Genomic DNA, 23,933 nt, shown 5'->3' on the forward strand with positions numbered 1-23,933 from the left:
TGAAAGATAATACCACGCTTACTCCATTGAAATTCCGCAAGAGTATCCGACCTTCCGATGGCTTCAAACAGTTAAACTGCAAAAATAATGTCCCTTGTTACTCTTGTTTAAATTTTCTATTTCCACTTTCTCTTTGTAATCTAATTTTTAACGGAAGCTTGAAGAAATGAGAAAACGCTTCATGCTATTTTATCGATCTTGCAAATCGCAAGAGAAAGTTATTCGCAATTAAGATCGAAGTGCAAACTCGAACCAGAGGAATGATCTGATTACATTAAGTTTCACCAAAGATAAATATAGTCTGTTCCACAAAAGCGTAGGAGCTGTTTCTATCGCACAAGAGCGTACGGCTTCGCATTTTATTAATAGATGGCACACAGATGTTAAGTTCGGTTTTTCTGATTCTCTGGACAGTTCGGAAGAATGCTTTGAGGTAATATGAGTAGTGTGTACTTGTTTTGTCTGTAACACAACAGAATAAACACAATGAGTGCTGCGTATGCAAGTCATTTTGAAGCAGTGCTTCTTTGCATACACCCGAAAGGATCGAAAATATCGTATGCTGCTGGCCGCTACATGAAAAAGTCAGAGGAGTTCGTTAGGAAGTGGGTGAAGCGTTATAACGAAACAAAAACTGTTGATGACCTGCCGGAACGTGGCATCCAGTGCTCAACCACGAAAAAGGACGGCAAAGCTATGATCAAGATATTTGAGAAGAATCCTGGAACTCGATAACAAAGGAGATTGGACAACTTACTAAATAAATGCATTTTAGTTTATTGAATTTATTAATAGATCCAAATCAAATTTTTAACAATTTTGTGTTTTTTAGAAGAAACAGACCGTACGCTGTTGTGGAATAAACCCCAGGAAGAAATAAGAGCCGAATAGACATCGAATCGAAAGAAACGAAAAAAATATGAAGTTTATCGCTATCATAGATAAAGAAACCACTTGAACTTCGTTTCATAATACAACTCTCGTGAATTTCAACTGCTCTCGAAGCGAGCTTATTTACATATACATGTTCAATATATTGATTTCAAAACAACTAAACATCTGTAGCAGATGTAGAATAAACTATCCCCCCCCCTCTCATACAATATTCCGTTTCACTTCTGCCTTTTTTCCAAGCCGATCCAGAATCCGCCCTCGGGCTGCAACGAGAACTGTTTTTTGTCGAATACGATGGGCTCGACGGTCTTCTCCGTGGTCTTGAATATGAACCTACGAAGAAGGTAAGCCACCAAGAGCTTCGTTTCCATGAGGGCGAAGCGATTGCCAATGCACTTCCTGGGTCCGTGGCCGAAGGGCATATAAGTGTATGGTACAATGTTATCCTTGTTCTCGTCGCTGAACCTCTCAGGGTCGAACTTGGAGGGGTTCGAGAAGTACTTGGAGTCATGGTGCAAGGCGTAAACAGGCATCAACATCATAAAGTCGGGCTCGATGACGACATTCTTGTAACCGGCCTTCGCCGGCGGAAGCTCATATTTCTTAACGCAAAGCCTGTCAATGAACGCCGCCGGCGGATACTTCCGCAGAGCCTCCGACACTACCATGTCCATATAAACCATCTTCGACATCGCCTCGTAGGTGATCTCGCCGTTACCCTCAGCGAAGTGCTTCTCTACTTCCTCCCACAGACGGTCCTGAATGTCCCGATGGACCGCGAGCTCATGAGCGAGGAAGCACATGAGCGTCGCAGATGTGTCGAAACCGGCGAGGAAGAAGATGAAAGCCTGAGCGACAATGTCGTCCAGCGTGACTTCGTGCACATTGGGGCCCTTTTTGTCCCGAGCTTGCATCAACAAGTGAATCATGTCCGGCCGAACGATACCCTGCTCATCCCGAACTCTGATAGCCTCCGCCACGATTCTTTTGAAGAATTGCGACGTTACTGAAGAGAAGACGCTTATACCCAACATCTTCGTCAAACGCGGACACACGCGGATAAATATGAACTTTAGCATCATCTTGAATCCGCTGAACGTGGTGGCCTCGATTCCTCTAATAAAAAACTCGTTGTCCCGATCCTTCATGGAATTGACACTGATACCGAAGGCCGACGTGGCGATCACATCGGTGGTATACCGCCTGAAGGCTTCTTTCGTGTCGATGGAAGAACACAACTCCGGATGATCGGCTAGATATTCGGCGAACTCGCAGGAACACTTGGACACTAGCTCAAACATGATCTTCATCTTGCTGGCGGTAAAGGAAGGGCTCAGCGTGTTTCTCATCTCTTTCCAACGGTTGCCACGCAAAGCTACAACATTTCTGCTAAACAACGGCTCTACTTCTTCGCTCAGTATACTCTTATGGTCCGGAAAATGCTCGAAGTCCTTCACCATCACGTCCTTGATCAGTTCAGGGTCGCGCAAAAGGACAAGAGGGGTGTTCAAGCTCATCAGACCGATATACTTGGCGTCCGACACATAGTTGTAGATAAATTGGTTGTATTCAGTAAAATCGATGTGTCGCAGTAACGCTCTCAAGGATATTTTCATACTCGGGATCGTATGTATGTAGGGGACATTCCGTTTCTTCCAGTATGTCTGCTGATGATACACAAACGCGATAACCTTCAGCACAATGATAATGACTAAAGTGGTCAACAGGATCGCGAGGGGCGATAAGAATGACGACGACAAAAATAACGACTCCATCGTGATCAGACTGTCTGAAAGCGAATGGCTACGTCATTCGTGGCATAGCACGTTATAAGTACAGACAGATGTACGTTCATCAGCGCGAATCTTATCATGCACAAGAAGAGGGGGCACGAGAAACACGACACTGGAATCTACTAGAGGCAGTTTCATCTATAACTTGTACGGGCTACATAGTAGCGAACTGTAATATACAACGATCCTTTTAAATTTGTCATTTCAAGCGCACGCTACTTTTCGGAAAAATCCGAGACATTTCGGTACTTTGTAAAAGATAATATCATGCTTAGTCCATCGAATTTCTACAGGATAAATCTTCCGTCGAATTCAAAAGATTAACTTTCGAAAAAAACTCCCCTTTTCGTTCGTATTTGAACTTTTTATTTCCACTTTCTTTTTGAAAGCTAATTTTCAATAGAAGATTGAAGAAATGACGCTGTGCGCAGTTTTGTCGATCGTGCGAAACAAAAGAAAGACCGAGAAAGAGAGAGAGAGAGAGAGAGAGAGAGAGAGAAAGAGAGAGAGAGAGAGAGAGAGAGAGAGAGAGAGAGAGAGAGAGAGAGAGAGAGAGAGAGAGAGAGAGAGAGAGAGAGAGAGAGAGAGAGAGATCTACAATTAAAATCAAGGTTAAAGCTTGCCCCAGAAGGATGGTCTAATTACATTAAGTTCCATTAAAGATAAATAAACGCACAATGGATATTTTTTGCTGACTAATTCCAAAATTCATAATTTTTCCAAAAACACGAGCGTTGGTAACATGATGAATATATCATTGCTGTCACAAGATTATTTATTAGTGATAATATATTTCATACACTGCAATAATTAAATATTGCACAGAATATAAAACATATATATTAATAATATAAAAATATATACATATGTATATATACCACAAAAATATACACATATGTATATATACCACCAAAGTTTAACGAAATAAAAATGTAAAACAACAACAATGACATGCGACTGCTATTAAAACCATATGATACAACTCAGCAATAAGGAAATATAATAATTGTTATCGCTATCATAGACGCTATCAAAGAAACGCTTGATCTTCGGCTCGCAAGAAAACAAACTTTATAAATTTTAACTGCCGGTGAGAGCTAACTTCCGAGAACGGTCTTATTCACATGCACACACATATGTTGAATATCCCACTTATAAAACGATAAAACATCTGTAGAAGATGTAAAACAAACTATCCTTCCCTACGATATTCCCTACAATCCGTGTTACTTCTGCCTCTTTTCCAAGGTGATCCAGAATCCGCCATCAGGTTGCAACGTGAACTGCTTTTTATCGAAAACGATAGGTTCAACAGTCTTTTCCGTAGTCTTGAATATAAACCTGTGAAGAAGGTGAGCCACCAACACCTTCGTCTCCATGAGAGCAAAGCGATTGCCGATACACTTCCTAGGCCCTAAGCCGAAGGGCAAGTAAGTGTACGGCACGATGTTCTCCTTGCACTCGTCGCTGAACCTCTCGGGGTCGAACTTGGATGGGTTCGGGAAATATTTCGGGTCATGATGCAGCGCGTAAACAGGCGTCATCGTCATTGAATCAGGCTCGACAATGACGTTCATGCAGCCAAGCTTCGCCGGCGGAAGCTCATATCTCCTGACGCAGAGCCTATCAATGAAAATCACCGGTGGGTATTTCCGTAAGACTTCCGACAATACCATGTCCATGTAAACCATCTTCGATATCGTCTCATATGTGATCTCGCCATTTCTCTCGGCAAAGTGCTTCTCCACCTCTTCCCACAGGCGGTCTTGGATGTCTCGATGCACCGCGAGCTCATGGACGACGAAACACATGAGCGTCGCCGATGTGTCGAAACCGGCGAGGAAAAAGATTAGGGCCTGCGCGACAATGTCGTCTAACGTCATCTCATGCATATTGGGGTCTTCCTTGTCCCTAGCTTGCATCAACAAGTGAATCATGTCTGGCCGTACGATACCCTGCTTTTTCCGGACATTTATACTTTCCGCCACGATCCTCTTGAAGAACTGCGACGTGGCCGGCGAGATGAAACTCATGCCTAGTATCCTCGCCAATCGCGGACATATGCGATGAAATATCATCTTTAGTATGAACGTGAACTTAAAAGTACCGAACATGCTGGCTTCAGTTCCTCGGAGAAAAAACTCGTTGTTCCGATCCTTCATGGAGTTGACGCTGATGCCGAAGGCCGATGTAGCGATCACGTCGGTAGTATATCGTCTGAAAGCCTCCTTCGTGTCGATGGAGGAGCACAGCTCTGGATGATCGGCCAGGTATTCGGCGAACTCGCGGGCACATTTGGACACTAGCTCGAACATAACCTTCATCTTGCTGGCGGTAAAGGAAGGGCTCAGCGTGTTCCTCATTTTTTTCCAGCGGTTGCCGCGCAAGGAGAAGACGTTCTTACCAAACAACGGGTCTGCTTCTTCGCTTGCGATGCTCTTGTGATCCGGGAAATGTTCGAAGTCTTTCACCATTACGTCCTTGATCAGTTCAGGGTCACGCAGGAGGACAAGAGGTGTGGCCATGCTCATAAGACCGATGTACTTGGCGTCCGGCACATAGTTGTATATAAATTGATTGTGTTCCGTAAAGCTTATACGTCGCAGTAATAGTTTCCAAAATATTTCCAGACCCACTATTGTGCGTATTTGTGGAACGCCTCGTTTCTTCCAGTACATATGCTGATGATATAGATAGGCGATAACCTTCAGCACACCGATAGTGACCAAAGTGGTCAACAAAAGCGCGAAGGGCGACGAGAATAACGACAACGAAAACGACGACGATTCCATCGTGATCAGACTGCCAGAGAATGAATAGCTATGACGCTTGCGGCATAGAGTGTTATAAATACAGACGTGTGCGTTCATCAGCGTGAATCTTATCGCGCATAAATAGAAGGGGGGACGAGAGAAACGCCTCTCGGAACTGTTAAAGACCATTGCATCAGCAACATATGCGAGCTACATAGTAGCGAATAGCCGTATGCAACGATCTTTTTAAATATCACCACTTCAAACGCACGCAACTTTTCGACTTAAGCGAATCACAACAAATAACGTAGAAAGGAATATTTTGCTCCGTGACAATATTTCGGCACTGTCTGAAAGATAATATAACGTCTATCGAAACTTCGCTAGAGTAATTTTCCGATTACTTCAAACGATAAACTTGTGAAAATAACTTCCAATATTATTTCCGTTTAAACTTTCTATTTTCACTTTCTCTTTGTAAGTTAATTTTTAGTAGAAGATTGAAAAAATGGGGAAACGCTCCATACCAATTTATCGATCTTGTGAATCGAAAGAGAGAGAAAGTGTCCGCGATTAAGACCGATGTCCAAACTCGAAGCAGAAGAACGATCTGATTACATTAAATTCCATTAAATATAAGTAAACGTATAACCGGCATTATTTGTCGATTACCTCCAAAACACATTGTTTCAAACAAGCAGTGGTGACACCGTAAATGTTTTATTGCTGTCACAAGATTATTTATTGATGACAATATATTTCATACACTGTAATAATTAATTACTACACGGAATATATTGTAATATATACATCAGACATATAAAAATATACACATATATATCACAAAAGTTCAACGAAATAAAAATGTAAAACAACAACCAGGACACTCGACCGCTATCAAATATGTATGGTGCAAACCGGCAACAAGAAAATATGAAAAGTGTTTATCCGCTATCACAGATAAAGAAACGCTTGATCTTCGGCCGGCAATAAAACATGCCTAATACGTTTTAATTGCTAGCGAGAGTTAACTCTCGAGAACGATCTTATCCATACACGTGTTAAATATCTTAATTATAAAACAATAAAACATTTGTAGAAGATGTCAAATAAACTATTCTTTTCTACGCTATCTCGTTTCACTTCTGCCTCTTTTCCAAAGCGATCCAGAATCCGCCATCAGGTTGCAGATTGAACTGCTTCTTGTCGAATACGATGGGCTCGACAGTCTTTTCCGTAGTCTTGAAAATAAATCTGTGAAGAAGGTGAGCCACCAACAACTTCGTCTCCATGAGAGCAAAGCGATTACCAATACACTTCCTGGGCCCTAAACCGAAGGGCAAGTAAGTATACGGTATGATGTTGTCCTTATTCTCGTCGCTGAACCTCTCGGGGTCGAACTTGGAGGGGTTCGAGAAGTACTTGGGGTCATGATGCAGCGCATAAACAGGCGTCCACGTCATAGAGTCAGGCTCCACGATGACGTTCTTATAGCCAGGCTTTGCCGGAGGAAGCTCATACTTCTTGGCGCAAAGCCTGTCAAGGAACACCACTGGCGGATACTTCCGCAGAGCCTCCGACACTACCATGTCCATGTAAACCATCTTCGACATCGCCTCATACGTGATTTTGCCCTCTCCCTCGACAAAGTGCTTCTCCACCTCCTCCCACAGACGATCTTGGATATCTCGATGCACCGCGAGTTCATGGGCGACGAAACACATGAGCGTCGCCGACGTGTCGAAACCGGCGAGGAAAAAAATTAGGGCCTGCGCGACAATATCGTCCAACGTCATCTCATGCACACTGGGGCCTTCCTTGTCCCGAGCTCGCATCAGCAAGTGAATCATGTCTGGCCGGACGATACCTTGTTCTTCCCGGACTTTGATTGTCTCTGCCACGATTTTTCTGAAGAACTGCGAAGTGGCCGGCGAGAAGAAGCTCAGACCTAACATCTTCGTTAATCGCGGACACACGCGGAAAAATATGAACTTTATCATGGCCTTGAAACCACTCAAGTTGGAAGTCTCAAGTCCTCTGATGAAAAATTCGTTGTCCCTATCTTTCATGGAGTTAACGTTGATGCCGAAGGCCGATGTCGCAATCACATCGGTAGTGTATCGTCTGAAAGCCTCTTTTGTGTCGATAGAGGCGCACTGCTCTGGATGATCGGCCAAATATTCGGCGAATTCGCAGGAACACTTGGACACTAACTCGAACATGATCTTCATCTTGCTAGCGGTAAAAGAAGGGCTCAGCGTGTTTCTCATCTCTTTCCAGCGATTGCCGCGCAAAGCGAAAACGTTTTTATCAAATAATGGGTCTACTTCTTCGCTCGCGAAACTCCTGTGGTCCGGGAAATGTTCGAAATCTTTCACCATCACGTCCTTAATCAGCTCAGGGTCACGTAGGAAGACAACAGGTGTGGCCATGTCCATATGACCGATGTACTTGGCGTCCGGCACATCGTTGTAGATAAATTGACTGTATTCCGTGAAGTTTATACGTTGCAGTAACAATTTCCAGCCTACTTTCATTCCCGGAATCCCGCGTATTTGAGGAACACCTCGTTTCTTCCAGTATATATGCTGATGATACAGATAGGCGATAATCTTTAGCACACCGATAATGATCAAAGTGGTCAACAAAATCGCGAAGGGCGACGAAAATAACGACGACGAAGACAACGACGACTCCATCGTGATCAGAGAACGCGTCCGAGAATGAATGGCTACGTCGTTCGCGGTATAACACGTTATAAGTACAGACATGTACGTTCATCAGCAAATCTTATCACGCATCAGCATCAGAGGGGAGACGGGGGGACACCCACTTGGGACTTGATATAGACCATTACATCAGCAACATGTGCGAACTACACAGTAGCGAATCGTCAACCGTATGCAACGATCTTTTAAAATTTGTGATCTCATGCGCACGCAAATTTTCGCAATTATAGCAAAAGCGAATTATAGCATATCAAGTAGAGAGGAATATTCCGCTCCGAGACAACATTTCGGCATTTTCTAAAAGATAATATCACACTTAGTCCACCGAAATTCCGCAAGAATAATCTTCCGACGACTTCAAACAATTAACCTGTAAAAATAACATGTTAACCTCACTTAAACTTTCTATTTCCACTTTCTCTTCGTAAGCTAATTTTTAACATAAGCTTAAAAAAATTGGGAAACTCTCCATGCCAATTTATCGTTCTTGCGAATCAAAAGAGAGAGGGAGTGAATCATGATTAAGATGGATTAACACCGAAGTCTAAACTTGAATCAAAAGAATGATCTGATTACATTAAGTTCGACTAAAAATAAATAAATGCATAAACGGTATTATTTGTCGATTATTTCCAAAATTCATAACTTTTCCAAAAATGAAGAAGCGTTGGTGACACGGTGAATGTTTTATTGTTGTCACAAAATTACTTATTGACAATATATTCCATATACTGTAATAAATAATTATTTCAAGGAATATAAAATATATATTCACAATATAAAAATACATATGCATATATACCACCAATGTTTAACGAAATAAAAATGTAAAACAACAACGACATTCGATCGCTATTAAATCCGTATGGTACAAATCGGCAACAAGCAAATATGAAAAATGTTTATCGCTATCACAGAAACACTTGATCTTCGGCTCGCAATAACACGCAATAAAGCTTCACAAGTATTGACTGCTGAGCGAGAGCTGACTCCCGAAAATAATCTTATCCGTATATACATGCGGAATATCCTAATTATAAAAAATTAATTATAGAATTCTACAAATGAAACATCAGTGGAAGATGTAGAATAAACTATCCCCCGACCCCAACCCGCCTCTACGATATGCCGTTTCACTTCTGTCTCTTTTCCAAAGCGATCCAGAATCCGCCATCAGGCTGCAACGTGAACTGCTTCTTATCAAATACGATAGGGTCGACAGTCTTCTCCGTAGTCTTAAAAATAAATCTGTGAAGAAGATAAGCCAGCAACAGCTTCGTCTCCATGAGAGCAAAGCGATTGCCGATACACTTCCTAGGCCCTAGGCCGAAGGGCAAGTAAGTATACGGTACGATCTTGTCCTTGTTTTCATTGCTGAACCTCTCGGGGTTGAACTTGGAAGGATTCGGAAAATATTTGGGATCATGATGCAGCGCATAAACAGGCGTCCATGTCATGCAGTCACGTTCAACGACGACGCTCTTGTAGCCAGGCTTTGCCGGCGGCAGCTCATATTTCTTAGCACAGAGCCTATCGATAAACACCACCGGCGGATACTTCCGCAAAGCCTCCGACACTACCATGTCCATGTAAACCATTTTCGACATCGCCTCATACGTGATCTCGCCATTTCCGTCAGCAAAATGCGCCTCTATCTCCTCCCACAAGCGGTCTTGGATGTCCCGATGCACCGCGAGCTCATGGACGACGAAACACATGAGCGTCGCCGACGTGTCAAAGCCGGCGAGGAAGAAAATTAGGGCCTGTGCAACAATGTCGTCTAGCGTCATCTCATGCATACTGGGACCTTCCTTGTCGCGAGCTCGCATCAGCAAGTGAATCATGTCCGGCCGGACGATACTTTGTTCTTCCCGGACTCTGATTGTCTCCGCAACGATTTTCTTGAAGAACTGCGACGTTGCTGGTGAGAAAAAACTCAGGCCTAACACCTTCGCTAATCGCGGACACGCGCGGAGAAATATGAATTTTAGAGTGGCCTTGAAGCCACTGAACTTGGAAATTTCAAGTCCTCTGATGAAAAATTCGTTGTCCCTATCTTTCATGGAGTTAACGCTGATGCCGAAGGCCGACGTGGCGATCACGTCGGTAGTATATCGTCTGAAAGACTCCTTCGTGTCGATGGAGGAGCACAGCTCTGGATGATCAGCCAGGTATTCGGCGAATTCGTAGGAACACTTGGACACTAACTCGAACATAACCTTCATCTTGCTGGCTGTGAAGGAAGGACTCAACGTAGTCCTCATTTCTTTCCAGCGGTTGCCACGCAAAGAAAATACGTTCTTACCAAACAATGGGTCTACCTCTTCACTTGCGAAGCCTTTGTGGTCCGGAAAGTGCTCGAAGTCCTTCACCATCACGTCCTTGATCAACTCAGGGTCGCGCAAGAGGACAAGAGGTGTAGCCATATCCCAAAGGCCGATGTACTTAGCGTCCGAGACATGGTTGTAGATAAATAGGTTGAACTCCGTAAAGCTTATATGTCGTAGTAACATTTTCCAGCCCATTTTCATGCTCGGAATCGCGCGTATTTGAGGAACATCTCGTTTCTTCCAATATCTATGCTGATGATACAGATAAGCGATAACCTTCAGCACACCGATAGTGACCAAAGTGGTCAACAAAATCGCGAAGGGCGACGAAAATAACGACGACGAAAACGATGACGACTCCATCGTGATCAGACTATCTGAGAACGTATGGTTACGTTGTTCGCGACATAGCATGTTATATAAGTACAGACATGTACGTTCATCAGCACAAATCTTATCACGCATAAACAGAGGGGGAGACTAAGAAAACGCCTCTCAGAATTGTTAAAGGCCATTGCATCAGCAAACATGTGCGAGCTACATAGTAATGAAAAGTCGTATGCAACGATCTTTATAAATTTGTTATTCCATGCGCACGTAACAATTCGCTTAAGCAAATTACAGCAAATCACACAGAGAGGAATATTCCACTTCCAGATAACATTTCGCCATTTTCTGAAAGATAATATCACGATTACTCCATCGAAATTCCGTGGGAATAATATTCCGACGACTTCAAACAATTAACATGCGAAAATAATTTCGCTTGTTACTCTCGTTTATACTTTTTATTTCCACTTTTTCTTTGTAAAATAATTTTTTATATAAGCTTGGAGAAATTGGAAAGCGCACCATGCGATTTTATCAATTTTGCGGATCAAAAAAGAAAAAGAGAATGATCTGCGATTAAGAACAAGATCAAAACTTGACCCAAAGTAATTGTCTGATTACATTAAGTTCCATTAAAGAGATCCATAAATAAATGCAACCGGCATTATTTCTGAATTACCTCAAAAATTCATAATTTTCCCAAAAAACGAGCGTTAGTGACATGGGGAATATTTTATTGTTGTAACAAGATTATTTATTGCTGACAATATATTTCATATACTGTAATAAATAATTATTACACTGAATGTAAAATATATATTAACAATATAAAAATATACACACCACCAAAGTTTAACAAAATAAAAATATAAAACAATAACAATGACATTCGACCGCTAATAACTCCGTATGATACAAGTCTGCCACAAGCAAATACGAGGAGTATTTATCGCTATCATAGATAAAGAAACACTTGATCTTCGGCCTGCAAGAAAATAAGTCTCATAGGCTTTAACTGCGAGAGCTGACTCCTAAAAGCGATCTCGGGGACGATCCAAACACGCATGCTAAATATCCTAATTATAGAACGATAAAACATTTGTGGGAGATATAGAATAAACTATCCTACAATATTCCGTTTCACTTCTGCCTCTTTTCCAAGGCGATCCAGAATCCGCCATCAGGCTGCAACGTGAACTGCTTTTTATCGAATACGATAGGCTCGACAGTTTTCTCCGTAGCCTTGAAGACGAATCTGTGAAGAAGGTGAGCCACTATGAGCTTCGTCTCCATAAGGGCGAAGCGGTCGCCGATGCATTTCCTAGGCCCTAGGCCGAAGGGCATGTAAGTGTACGGCACGATGTTGTCCTTGTTTTCGTCGCTGAACCTTTCAGGGTCGAACTTAGAGGGATTCGGGAAGTATCTAGGGTCATGATGCAGTGCATAAACAGGCGCCCACGCCATGGAGTCCTGCTCGACGACGAAATTCTTGCAGCCAGGCTTCGCCGGAGGAAGCTCGTATCTCCTGACGCACAGTCTCTCGATGAAATTCACCGGTGGATATTTCCGCAAGGCTTCCGATAGTACCATGTCCAAGTAAACCATCTTCGATATCGCCTCATATGTGATCTCGCCATTTCCCTCGGCAAAATGCTTCTCCACCTCCTCCCACAGGCGGTCTTGGATGTCTCGATGCACCGCGAGCTCATGAGCGACAAAGCACATGAGCGTCGCCGTCGTGTCAAAACCAGCGAGAAAGAAGATTAGAGCCTGGGCGACAATGTCGTTCAACGTAAACTCATGCACACTGGGGCCCTCCTTGTCCTGAGCTTGCATCAGCAAGTGAATCATGTCTGGCCGAACGATACCTTGTTCTTTTCGGACTCTGATCGTCTCCGCTACGATTCTCTTGAAGAACTGCGACGTGGCCAGCGAGAAAATGCTAATGCCCAACAATTTCCCTAATCGCGGACTAGATTGAAGAACCGTGAATTTTAACATAGTCTTGAAGTTATTGGTCTTGGAAATATCGAGTCCCTTGATGAAAAACTCGTTGTTCCGGTCCTTCATGGAGTTGACGCTGATGCCAAAGGCCGACGTAGCAATCACGTCGGTAGTGTATCGTCTGAAAGCCTCTTTTGCGTCAATGGAGGAGCACCGCTCAGGATGATCGGATAGGTATTTGGTAAACTCGCATGAACACTTGGACACTAGCTCGAACATAACCTTCATCTTGCTGGCGGTGAAGGAAGGGCTCAGCGTACTCCTCATTTCTTTCCAGCGGTTGCCGCGCAAGGAAAAGATGTTCTTACAGAACAACGGATCTACCTCTTCGTTCAAGAAGGTTTTGTGATCCGGGAAGTGCTCGAAGTCTTTTACCATTACATTCTTAATCAGCTCAGGGTCGCGCAGGAGGACGAGAGGTGTACCCATGCTCATCAGGCCAATGTACTTGGCGTCTGGCATATAATTATAGAGGTACTGGCAGTATTCGGCGAAATTCAGGCGTCGCAAAAACATAGTCCAGAACATTCCGAAGCTGAGTATGTGAGGAACACCTCGTTTCATCCAATACGTAAACTGACGGTACACAAAAGCGATAACTTTCATTACACTGATTATGACCAATGTGATCAACAAAAACACGAAGGGCAACGAGAATAATGATGACGAAGACGACGACTCCATTGTGATCAATATGGCCGAGAACGAATGGCTACGTCTTTCGCGGCACAATATGTTATAAGTACAGATACGTATCATCAGCGCAAATCTTATCATGCACTAGTAGAGGGGACACAAAAGAAACGCTTGTCGGAACTATTATAGGCCGTTGTATCAGCAATTTATGCGAGCTAGTAGCGAATAGTCGCATATAACAATCAGTTTAAACATGTCATTCAGAAGTACACAACTTTTTTGCAAAATCGAATTATAGCGAATTTCTCAGAGAGAGAATCCCGTTTCGGTCCGAGAAGACATTTTAGCACTTTTTTAGAGATAATATTTCCCTTAATACATCGAATTTCCGCATGATTGTTGAAAAACTCACAACGTGGAGCTAAATGCAAAAATGCAAAGTTGATTTAGGTTAAGTTAAGTTAGTTAAGTTCTATTTGGAGAGATGGAGGCGTCTTTCCTGCTTTTATATATACTACCCAATATTTTTAAAAAATATACATTATGTCAGAAAAATAGATTTTACTTATAAAGCTTTTTTAATAAACAATAACTTTTAATAACCAATGAACGATGACAAAATCTTTTTGCAAGTTAGTCAGAGCTATGTCCTTGACCACATATATCAAAGTCATTGAAATCAGATAGGTCGCCATTAAAATTAATATTTATCCTTGTAGGAGGATGAAAGAAATATGCCACTCCTCGCGCTAGTATTCTATATAAATATACAGGGCGTATCAAAAATACTTGAACAAACTTTGGGGGCGAGTTCCTCACACCAAAACAAGGAAAAAATGTCATGTAAACATATGTCCGGAAATGCTTCGTTTTTGAATTATTATTGAAAGAACATTTTACAATAACACATCTGTTTGAAATTGTCAGCTCATAGGAAGTGTTCAAAATGTCCTCCTTTTGCTTCTACACACGCATGAACTTGTCGGATCATGTATGACTTGTATCAATAACATCACTCGATTATCTGACAAAATGAATTATTTGTAACAAACTTAAATTGTTGGATTTGAAACGCGTTGAACATAAACTTTATCAATAATAACTCAAAAGCGAAGCATTTCCGAACATATATTTACATGACATTTTTTCTTGTTTTGGTGTGAGGAATCCGCCTCAAAAGTTTGTCCAAGTACTTTGCTACACCCTGTATATTAAAAACAATTAACCTATGAAAATAAACTCCTTCGTGGTACTCTTTTATATATTCTTTTCACATTTTCATTTTCTTTTTAAGCTAACTTTTGATGAAAACGTGGAAAAATCGCCAAACACATCGCGCCGATTTTTCAATCTTGCGAAACGAGAGAGAAAGAGAAAGAAAGAAACAGAGAGAGAAGGAAAGAGAGAGAGAGAGAGAGAGAGAGAGAGAGAGAGAGAGAGAAGAGAGAGAAGAGAGAGAGAGAGAGAAGAGAGAGAGAGAGAGAGAGAGAGAGAGAGAGAGAGAGAGAGAGAGAGAGAGAAGAGAAGGCCCGTGATTGAGATCAATGTCGCTCCCGAATGATTGTCTAATTAAATTAATTTTCACGAAAGATAAATAAACGTACAAAATATATTATTTATTGATTACCTCTAAAATTTATAACTTTTCCAGGAAAACAGGTATTAGTGATATAGTTAATGTTTTATTATTACCACATGATTATTCGTCAGTGACAATATATTTCATATACTATATTATGTACGATATAATATATATATTAAATATATTAAATATATATATACATGTATATGATAAAAGATTAACGTGATAAAAATATAAAACAGCAACAATGGCATTCGATTGTTATTTTGCATGGCAAAAGTCGGCACCAAATATGAGGAGCTTATTGCTATCACACATGAAAAAACGCTTGACCTTCGTGTCATAATAAAACAAGCCTCGCGGATTCCGACTACTCCCGACAGCTATCTTATCAACATACGCATACTGAATGTCTTAATTATAGAATGACTAAACATCATAGAAGATGTAGAATGCACTATTCCTCTCTCCTACGATATCCAGTTTCACTTCTGCCTCTTTTCCAAAGCAATCCAGAATCCGCCAATAGGCTGCATTGCGAACTGCTTCTTATCAAACACGATAGGTTCGACAGTCTTCTCCGTAGTCTTGAAGACGAATATGCGAAGAAGGTGAGCCACCAAGAGCTTCGTTTCCATGAGAGCAAAGCGATTGCCGATACATTTTCTAGGCCCTAGACCGAAGGGCATATAAGTGTATGGCACAATGTTGTTCCTGTTCTCGTCGCTGAACCTCTCGGGGTCAAACTTGGAAGGATTCGGGAAATACTTAGGATCATGATGCAGCGCGTAAACGGGCGCCCATGTTGTATAGTCGGCCTCGAAGACGACGTTCTTGAAGCCAGGCTTTGCCGGCGGAAACTCATATCTCTTAACGCAGAGCCTATCAGTGAGGACCACCGGTGGATATTTCCGTAAGGCTTCCGACAATACCATATCCATGTAAGCCATCTTCGACATTGCCTCATACGTGATCTCACCATTTCCCTCGGCAAAATGCTTCTCCACCTCCTCCCACAGGCGGTCTTGGATGTCTCGATGCACTGCGAGTTCATGGGCGACGAAGCACATGAGCGTCGCCGTCGTGTCAAAACCGGCGAGAAAGAAGATTAGAGCCTGGGCGACAATGTCGTCCAACGTAAACTCATGCACACTGGGGCCCTCCTTGTCCTGAGCTTGCATCAGCAAGTGAATCATGTCTGGCCGAACGATACCTTGTTCTTTTCGGACTCTGATCGTCTCCGCTACGATTCTCTTGAAGAACTGCGACGAGGCCGGAGAGAAAATGGTAATGCCTAGCAACTTCCCTAATCGCGGAGCAGCTTGAAGAAACATGAATTTTAGCATAGCCTTGAAGCTATTGATCTTGGAAATCTCGAGTCCCCTGATGAAAAACTCGTTGTTCTGATCCTTCATGGAGTTAACGCTGATGCCGAAGGCTGACGTGGCGATCACGTCGGTAGTATATCGTCTGAAAGCCTCCTTCGTGTCGATGGAGGAGCACAGCTCTGGATGATCGGCCAGGTATTCGGCGAACTCGCGGGCACACTTGGACACTAGCTCGAACATAACCTTCATCTTGCTGGCGGTAAAGGAAGGGCTCAGCGTGTTCCTCATTTCTTTCCAGCGATTGCCACGCAAGGAGAAGACATTCTTACCGAACAACGGGTCTACCTCTTCGTTCGAGAAGGTCTTATGATCCGGGAAGTGCTCGAAGTCTTTCACCATTACGTCCTTAATCAGTTCAGGATCGCGCAGAAGGACAACAGGTGTGGACATATCCATAAGGCCGATGTACTTGGCGTCTGGCACATAGTTGTAGATATACTGGCAGTAGTCGGCGAAATGCATACGTTGCAGAATCAAATTCCAGGATATTCCCAGGCTGGGTTTATAAGGGACACCGTGTTTCATCCAGTACGTAAACCGACGATACACAAAGCCGGTAACTTTGAGCACGCCGATTGCGACCAAAGTGGTCAGCAAAAACGCAAAAGGCGACGAGAATAACCATGACGACGACGATGACGACGACGACGGTGGTTCCATCGTGATCAGCGCGTCCGACAACGAATGACTACGCTACTCGCAGCATAACATGTTATAAATGCAGACATGTATGTTCACCAACGCGAATATTATCATGCACTAGTAAAGGGGGCACGAAACGCCTCTCAGAACTATTGCCATGGGCCGTTGCGTCAGCAATTTATGCGAGCTATGTAGTAGTGAATAGTCATATAGAACAATCCACCTAAACGTGTCATTCAGAAGTACGCAACACCCAAAAAAAAAAGTATTCTATTTGTAAAGTGATTTTTCCCATAGTCTCATATTCTGAGCGAAGCCTCTTACAACAAGAGAATTCCCCTTTCGATGAAGAGATTAAAATAAACCTTTCATCTCAAATTTATTAGATATTATTCTATTTTTCTCTTATTTCAAGGGGATTTCCTCTTGTATCAATTAATTTTCCTCTTACATCAGGAGGAACTTTTGTCGGCGTTTTTCCTCTTCCATCTACTCATACAGAGACTCTCTGTGCATATGACGATCATCGCCGTTGCCTTTTGTTTTATGGACAACGTCGAGAAACGTAGAGCAAAGGAGGAAAGAAGAAAAATCGGTATTCAGTGTATGTTGTTTCGTCATGAACGAAGTGCAAGGATTTCGAGAGAAAATCAACTTAAAAACATACTTGCCTATATTTCAGCGTAAATACGTACATATATTCATTTATCGTATCGCGTTGTACATTACATTAAGTGCCATTTAGAATATTAAAAGTTACAAATTTATATTATTTCCTACTTTCTCAGCAGAAAGTAAAAAAAAAAATTTAACTAGAATTTTTTCTGAACAGTTTCATAATTTTCTCTCCTTTCTCTATAAAGAAACGTATAACTAGTAGCAGTAAAATACAGTAAGAATAGATAATAATCCTCTTAAAAAAAGATTAAATAATCTGTATATAAGAGAAAATTTATATTAAAATCAATAAGATTTGCATCATACATATAACATATAATCCTTCTAACTTTAAAAATAATATGTTTATAATATTTTTCTCTTAATTTTAGAGGAATCCTCTTGCCTACCCTATATATATAAGAGCAAAATCCCCTAAAATTTAGATGACTCCGCTTGTTCTGAAACTTTTTTTGGATGAACTTCTCTGCAAAATCGAATTATGGCGAATCCCATAGAGAGGAACGTTCCGCTCCAAAAAGACATTTTAGCATTTTCTTAAGGATAACGTTTCCCTTAATATATCAAATTTCCGCACGATTGTTGAAAATCTTACAACGTCGACTATATGCAAAGATGCATGCACAGTTGGTTTATGTTTAGGTTAAATTAGATGAGGCTAAATTTTCGGATAAATTTTAAATTCGGAGAGATGATGAGAGGCGAAGCCTCTCCTTCTCGTATATGTACCATTTAATATTTGTAATATACAAGTTGGGGCATCTAAAACAGGCCACATGAATAACTCCCACAGTTTTCGAGATAGGAAAAAATGCTTGAAATAAAATTGTATGGTATCGAAGGGGACATCTTGTGGAGGTAAACATTTTTTCCTAGATGGAGGTGCTTAGGAGATTTGAAGGTCATCTCCATTTTTTTAAATGAGACCATGCATTTTCGAATACCTACGATTGAAGCTTACCTCGAGACGAATACAATGATTATACATGCTCAAGGTCACGAACATAATGCCATTTGCATTCGGCACATAGTTATATGCAAATTGGCTGTAGTCGGTTAAGCTTATGCGTTGCAGTCAGAATTTCCAGGATAAGCCCAAGGTCGTACATATACATGTATGAGAAATACACCGTTTTTTCCAGTATGTGTACTGCTTGTGTACAAAGGAGATAATCTTTAGCACGCCGATAGTGACCGAAGTGGTCAACAAAAACGCGAAGATCAATGAGAATACCGACGATGAAGATGATGACGTCGGTTCCATCATGATCAACACGTTCAAGAACGAATGGCTACGTCGCCCGCGACGCAGCATTATAAGTACATACATATACGTTCATCAGCGCAAATCGTATTATGTACGAGTAGAGGGGACACGAGAGATACTGTTACAGGCCGTTACATCTGTAACTTGTGCGAGTTATGTAACAGTAAACAGTCGTATGCAACGATCCTTTTAAACATGTCACTTCAAACGCATGCAATTTTCCGACAAAAGCGAAATGTAGCAAAGAGCACAAAGAGGAACTTCCCGCTCCGAGACGATATTTCGGTTCTTTCTGAGAGATAATATCGCCCTTACTTCATCGAATTTCCGATTGTTGAAAAAATTTCCTTAAAATGTCCAACGATATATGAAAAAATATATAAGTTAGTTTGGGTTAGGTTGAATTTTACTCAAAGATGGGGCGCTCATATGTACTGTATAATATTTTTAATATATTCAGCGTCGCAAAAATAAGTTCTATTTATTAAACTTCTTTTATTAATTGCTTTTTTAATGAACAATAACCGACGCGAAAGTTGTTTGCAAGTTAGAGCTGCGCCCTTCATAATATATGTCAAGGTCATTGAAATAGATAAGTTCGACAATAATATTAATATTTAGTTATCTCGCGAATGGAGAAAATATGCCGCCTTTCATGCTGTTTTCCTATGCAAATATGTACCTCAAACGATTTACTTCTTGCATTAGATCATGCAAAACTCGTGTTATGCTTTGTGGACCAAATATAAAAACTACTAATCAGGCTCATAGTGAGTATGTCGGGTAAAACGTAAGAATAATGAGTTACGCCCGTGTTATGTTTTACAGACCAAAATAAGAAAGGCATACGAGACTTGTTTTGTATTATGATTCATGTGATTATAATGTAATGTTAATGCATGTCGGAATGTATTCATAAAAATTAATCGCGATTTTATACTAATAATTTTAGGTTATAAAATTTTAGGTTATAAAAATTAGGTTTTATACTAATAAGCGCCGTACCGTTAACGCTTCTATGTTGACGAATCTATGCGATTGGTACAAATTCGAGTTCATGGCCACACTGCTTGAAATACTGACGCATGAACCACTTTGACACCCGCCGAGTATAGCGTACGCCGTCATGATTTAAATCACAGTGCAAGAACTTAACCCTGCGAAAATAATCTCCCATGTTGCTCTCTTTTAAACTTTCAATTTCTGGTTTCTCTTTTTAAGCTTATTTCTCATGGAAACGCGAAGATATCAGATCAACCAAATGCCTCGTACGGTTTTACCGATATAACAAAACTAAAAAGGAAGAAAAAGAGAAAGAAAGAAAGAGAGAGAAAGGGAAAGAGAGAGAAAAAGAGGCCTGCGATTAAAATCAACATCGAAATTTGCTCCCGAAAGCCTGTCTAATTAAATTAATTTCCACGAAAGATAAATAAACACACAAAGTGTATTATTTGTAGATTATCTTCAAAATTTATAACTTTTCCAGGAAAAAAAACGTTGGTGACGTTGGTGAACGTTTTATTATTACCATATGATTATTCGTTGATGACTAAATGTTTCATATATTGCAATAATTAATTATTATATACAATATACTACGTTTATTAAACATATAAAAAATATATATATGACAGAAGATTAATATAACAAAAAATATAAAACAAAATTAATATAACAAAAAATATAAAACATGACATTCGATTGTTATTGCTTTCATATAAGTTCAAGTCGGCAGTAAGGAAATATGAGGAATGCTTATCGCTATCACGCATGAGAAAATGCTTGACCTTCATGTCGTAATAAAACAAGCCTCGCGGATTCCGATTACTCCTAACAGCTGTCTTATTAACCCTTTGCATTCCGCACCATCTTGGACGTTGGCTACCAGCTACTCGGCGCCACTTTGTTGCAAAGACGCGCACTTACGAACCCTGATATTATATAGTATAGCTTTGGAACCAAGTAAGGTATTATAATGATGTTTGATTTATATGAATTTGTAGACATATCGAAAAATATATATTTGCAAAAAAATCAACATTTTACTTCTTATAATTTTGTACAGTATGACACATTTTGAAACCAATATGCATTGCAGGCTGATTTGTGCACGTTTCACAATAATAGGTCGTTTGACGTCTTCCACTTGGCGTTTTTCTATCAGAACGAACAATACAGTCCCGTTTTCTTTCTCCCACATAGGGAATATGTAGTTTATTGTTCAGTCTGTTGTCCGCTGAAGATATGGATGGACGTATTCTCGGTTCCCGAAAATCACCTCTCAACTGGTCTATAAGAATTTTGACAAACTTGTAGTGTGTCATTGGTGTTTGATTATTTTTTTTCTTCTGAAGTGCGATAAATTATATAGGAGTTAATGACACACATTTCCAGTCCCCAAAAAAATAATTTCCTCCACCATTTCATTGATTTGATATCTTGTGCCATTTCAACAGAAAACTTCAGAGAAACATTCATTTCTCAAGAAGTTGCGCTGGGATAAGTTGATTCCCCGGAATCACTAATGAACTTTAATGTCTCCTCAGAGGGGACATCCGAGTGATATGCTGACGATATCCCCTGAGAGGGGACAACGGAGTGCAAAGGGTTAATACACGCACATTGAATATCTCAATTATAGAATGACTAAATCTATACAAAACACTATCCTTCCCTCCTACGATATTCGGTTTCATTTCTGCCTCTTCTCTAAGGCGAGCCAAAATCCACCATCAGGCTGCAAGAAAAACTGCTCCTTATCAAACACGACGGGCTCGACAGTCTTCTCCGTAGTTTTAAAAACGAATTTCTGAAGAAGGTGAGCTACCAACAGCTTCGTCTCCATGAGGGCGAAGCGATTGCCGATGCACTTCCTGGGCCCGAGGCCGAACGGCACATACGTGTACGGCACGATGTTGTCCTTGTTCTCGTCGCTGAACCTCTCGGGGTCAAACTTGGAGGGGTTCGGGAAATATTTTGGATCATGGTGCAATGAGTAAGCAGATACCATCATCGCGCAGTCGGGTTCGACGACGACGCTCTTGTAACCGGCCTTCGCCGGCGGAAGCTCGTATTTCTTAACGCAAAGCCTGTCAATGAACGTCATCGGCGGATACTTCCGCAGAGCCTCCGACACTACCATGTCCATGTAAGCCATCTTCGACAATGTCTCGTAGGTGATCTCGCCGTTATCCTCGACGAAGTGCTTCTCCACCTCCTCCCACAGGCGTTCTTGGATGTCCTGATGCACCGCGAGCTCATGGGCGATGAAGCACATGAGAGTCGACGACGTCTCGAAACCGGCGAAGAAGAAGATAAAGGCTTGTGCAACAATGTCGTCCAGCGTCATCTCATGCACACTGGGATTCTCCTTATCTTGAGCTTGCATCAACAAGTGAATCATGTCTGGCCGGACGATACCTTGTTCTTTCCGGACTCTGATGGTCTCCGCTACGATATTCTTGAAGAACTGCGACATGGCCGGCCGGAAGAGGCTTATACCTAGCATTTTTCCCAGTCGCGGAAACGCACGGAAAAGCATGAACTTTAGCATGGACTTGAAGTTACCAAACTGGGTGGCCTCGATTCCCTTGATGAAAAACTCATTGTCCCTGTCCTTCATAGAGTTAACGCTGATGCCGAAGGCCGATGTGGCGATCACGTCGGTGGTATATCGCCTGAAGGCTTCTTTCGTGTCGATGGAAGAACACAGCTCTGGATGATCGGCCAAGTATTCAACGAACTCGCGGGAACATTTGGATATTAGTTCGAACATGGCCTTCATCTTACTAGCGGTGAAGGAAGGGCTCAGCGTGTTCCTCATCTTTTTCCAGCGGTTACCGCGCAAGGCGAAGACGTTTTTACTGAACAACGGATCTATCTCTTCGCTCCCGATGCGATGATCCGGGAAGTAGTCAAAGTCCTTCACCATCACGTCCCTGATCAGCTCAGGATCGTGCAGGAAGACGGTAGGAGTGCCCATGTCCATGTGGCCGATGTACTTGGCGTCCGGCATATAGTTGTGGATAAATTGGCTGAACTCAATGACGGTTATGCGTCGCAGAAACATCTTCCAGGACATTTCCATAGCAGGAATCATGCGTATATAAGGGACACCTCGTTTCTTCCAATACGTGTTTTTATAATACAGATAGGAGATGGCCCTCAACACGCCGATTGTGACCAAAGTGGTCAACAAAATCGCAAAGGGCGACGAGAATAACGACGACAGAAAGAACGACGACTCCATCGTGATCAGCATGTCCGAGAACGAACGACTGCGCGATTGGTGACATAGCATGTTATAAATAGAGATATAGACGCTCATCAGCGCGAATCTTATCGTGCACGCGTAGAAGGGGCACAAGAGAAATACCACTCTCAGGCATTACAGGCCGTTGCATCTACAACTTCTACGAGTTACATAGCAGCAAACAGTCGTATTCAACGATCATTTTAAACTTGTCATTCTAAACGCACGCAATTTCTCGGCAAAAGCAAATTATGACAAATCCTACAGAGGTACGTTCCGCGCCGAGACGTCGGCACTTTCTATGAGATAATATCTCGCTTAACCAATCGAATTTCCGCACGATTGTTGAAAAAGTTTCCTTAAAACACGCATGCTCGACCATATACGAAAAAATGTATAAGTTGGTTTGTATTAGATTAGGTTGGATTTTACTCGAAGATGTTACGTTCATACATACTGTTTCACATTTTTTAATGTATACAACGTCGTGAAAATAAGCTTTATTTATTACATTTCTTTTGTTAATTGCTTTTTTAATGCACAATAAACGACGCGAAATCTTTTTGCAAGTCAGAGCTGCGTCCTTCATAATATATGTCAAGGTATTTGAAATAGATAAGTTCGACAATAATATTAATATTTAGTTATCTCGCAG

General features: G+C 41.6%; 7 protein-coding genes across 9 annotated transcripts in view; all 7 read right to left on the reverse strand.

Moving 5' to 3' along the window:
• The window catches only part of LOC105190030 (membralin), a 140,407-nt gene that overhangs the window by 102,625 nt on the left and 13,849 nt on the right, over positions 1 to 23,933 (reverse strand). The window lies entirely within an intron of this gene.
• Positions 1,065 to 2,697, reverse strand: LOC105190013 (cytochrome P450 9e2-like). Its single transcript, XM_011152483.3, has one exon. It carries the CDS (start codon positions 2,667 to 2,669, stop codon positions 1,113 to 1,115), a length of 1,557 nt encoding a protein of 518 aa, XP_011150785.1. The 5' UTR covers positions 2,670 to 2,697; the 3' UTR covers positions 1,065 to 1,112.
• Positions 3,599 to 13,996, reverse strand: LOC105190012 (cytochrome P450 9e2-like). Of its 2 annotated transcripts, XM_025301317.1 has the most exons (2): positions 12,894 to 13,996; positions 3,599 to 4,843 (listed from the first exon to the last, which is right to left on the reverse strand). In XM_025301317.1, exons 1-2 carry the CDS (start codon positions 13,608 to 13,610, stop codon positions 3,914 to 3,916), a joined length of 1,647 nt encoding a protein of 548 aa, XP_025157102.1. In that variant the 5' UTR covers positions 13,611 to 13,996; the 3' UTR covers positions 3,599 to 3,913. The 2 variants fall into 2 exon arrangements, with proteins under 2 accessions (XP_025157102.1, XP_011150784.3); XM_011152482.3 differs by lacking the exon at positions 12,894 to 13,996 and having other exon boundaries at positions 3,601 to 5,646.
• Positions 6,268 to 8,198, reverse strand: LOC105190011 (cytochrome P450 9e2-like). Its single transcript, XM_011152481.3, has one exon. The coding sequence runs from the start codon at positions 8,137 to 8,139 to the stop codon at positions 6,580 to 6,582; it is 1,560 nt and encodes a 519-aa protein (XP_011150783.2). The 5' UTR covers positions 8,140 to 8,198; the 3' UTR covers positions 6,268 to 6,579.
• LOC105190028 (cytochrome P450 9e2-like) lies at positions 8,980 to 11,162 on the reverse strand. The gene is made up of 2 exons (XM_019844582.2): positions 10,475 to 11,162; positions 8,980 to 10,402 (listed from the first exon to the last, which is right to left on the reverse strand). Exons 1-2 carry the CDS (start codon positions 10,962 to 10,964, stop codon positions 9,303 to 9,305), a joined length of 1,590 nt encoding a protein of 529 aa, XP_019700141.2. The 5' UTR covers positions 10,965 to 11,162; the 3' UTR covers positions 8,980 to 9,302.
• Positions 15,252 to 17,147, reverse strand: LOC105190009 (cytochrome P450 9e2-like). The gene has a single exon (XM_011152478.3). The coding sequence runs from the start codon at positions 17,097 to 17,099 to the stop codon at positions 15,537 to 15,539; it is 1,563 nt and encodes a 520-aa protein (XP_011150780.2). The 5' UTR covers positions 17,100 to 17,147; the 3' UTR covers positions 15,252 to 15,536.
• LOC105190029 (cytochrome P450 9e2-like) lies at positions 21,660 to 23,491 on the reverse strand. The gene has a single exon (XM_019844579.2). The coding sequence runs from the start codon at positions 23,351 to 23,353 to the stop codon at positions 21,719 to 21,721; it is 1,635 nt and encodes a 544-aa protein (XP_019700138.1). The 5' UTR covers positions 23,354 to 23,491; the 3' UTR covers positions 21,660 to 21,718.

Source organism: Harpegnathos saltator, unplaced genomic scaffold, assembly GCF_003227715.2.
Source record: "Harpegnathos saltator strain DR-91 unplaced genomic scaffold, Hsal_v8.6 scaffold41, whole genome shotgun sequence".
Classification (NCBI taxonomy): domain Eukaryota; kingdom Metazoa; phylum Arthropoda; class Insecta; order Hymenoptera; family Formicidae; genus Harpegnathos; species Harpegnathos saltator.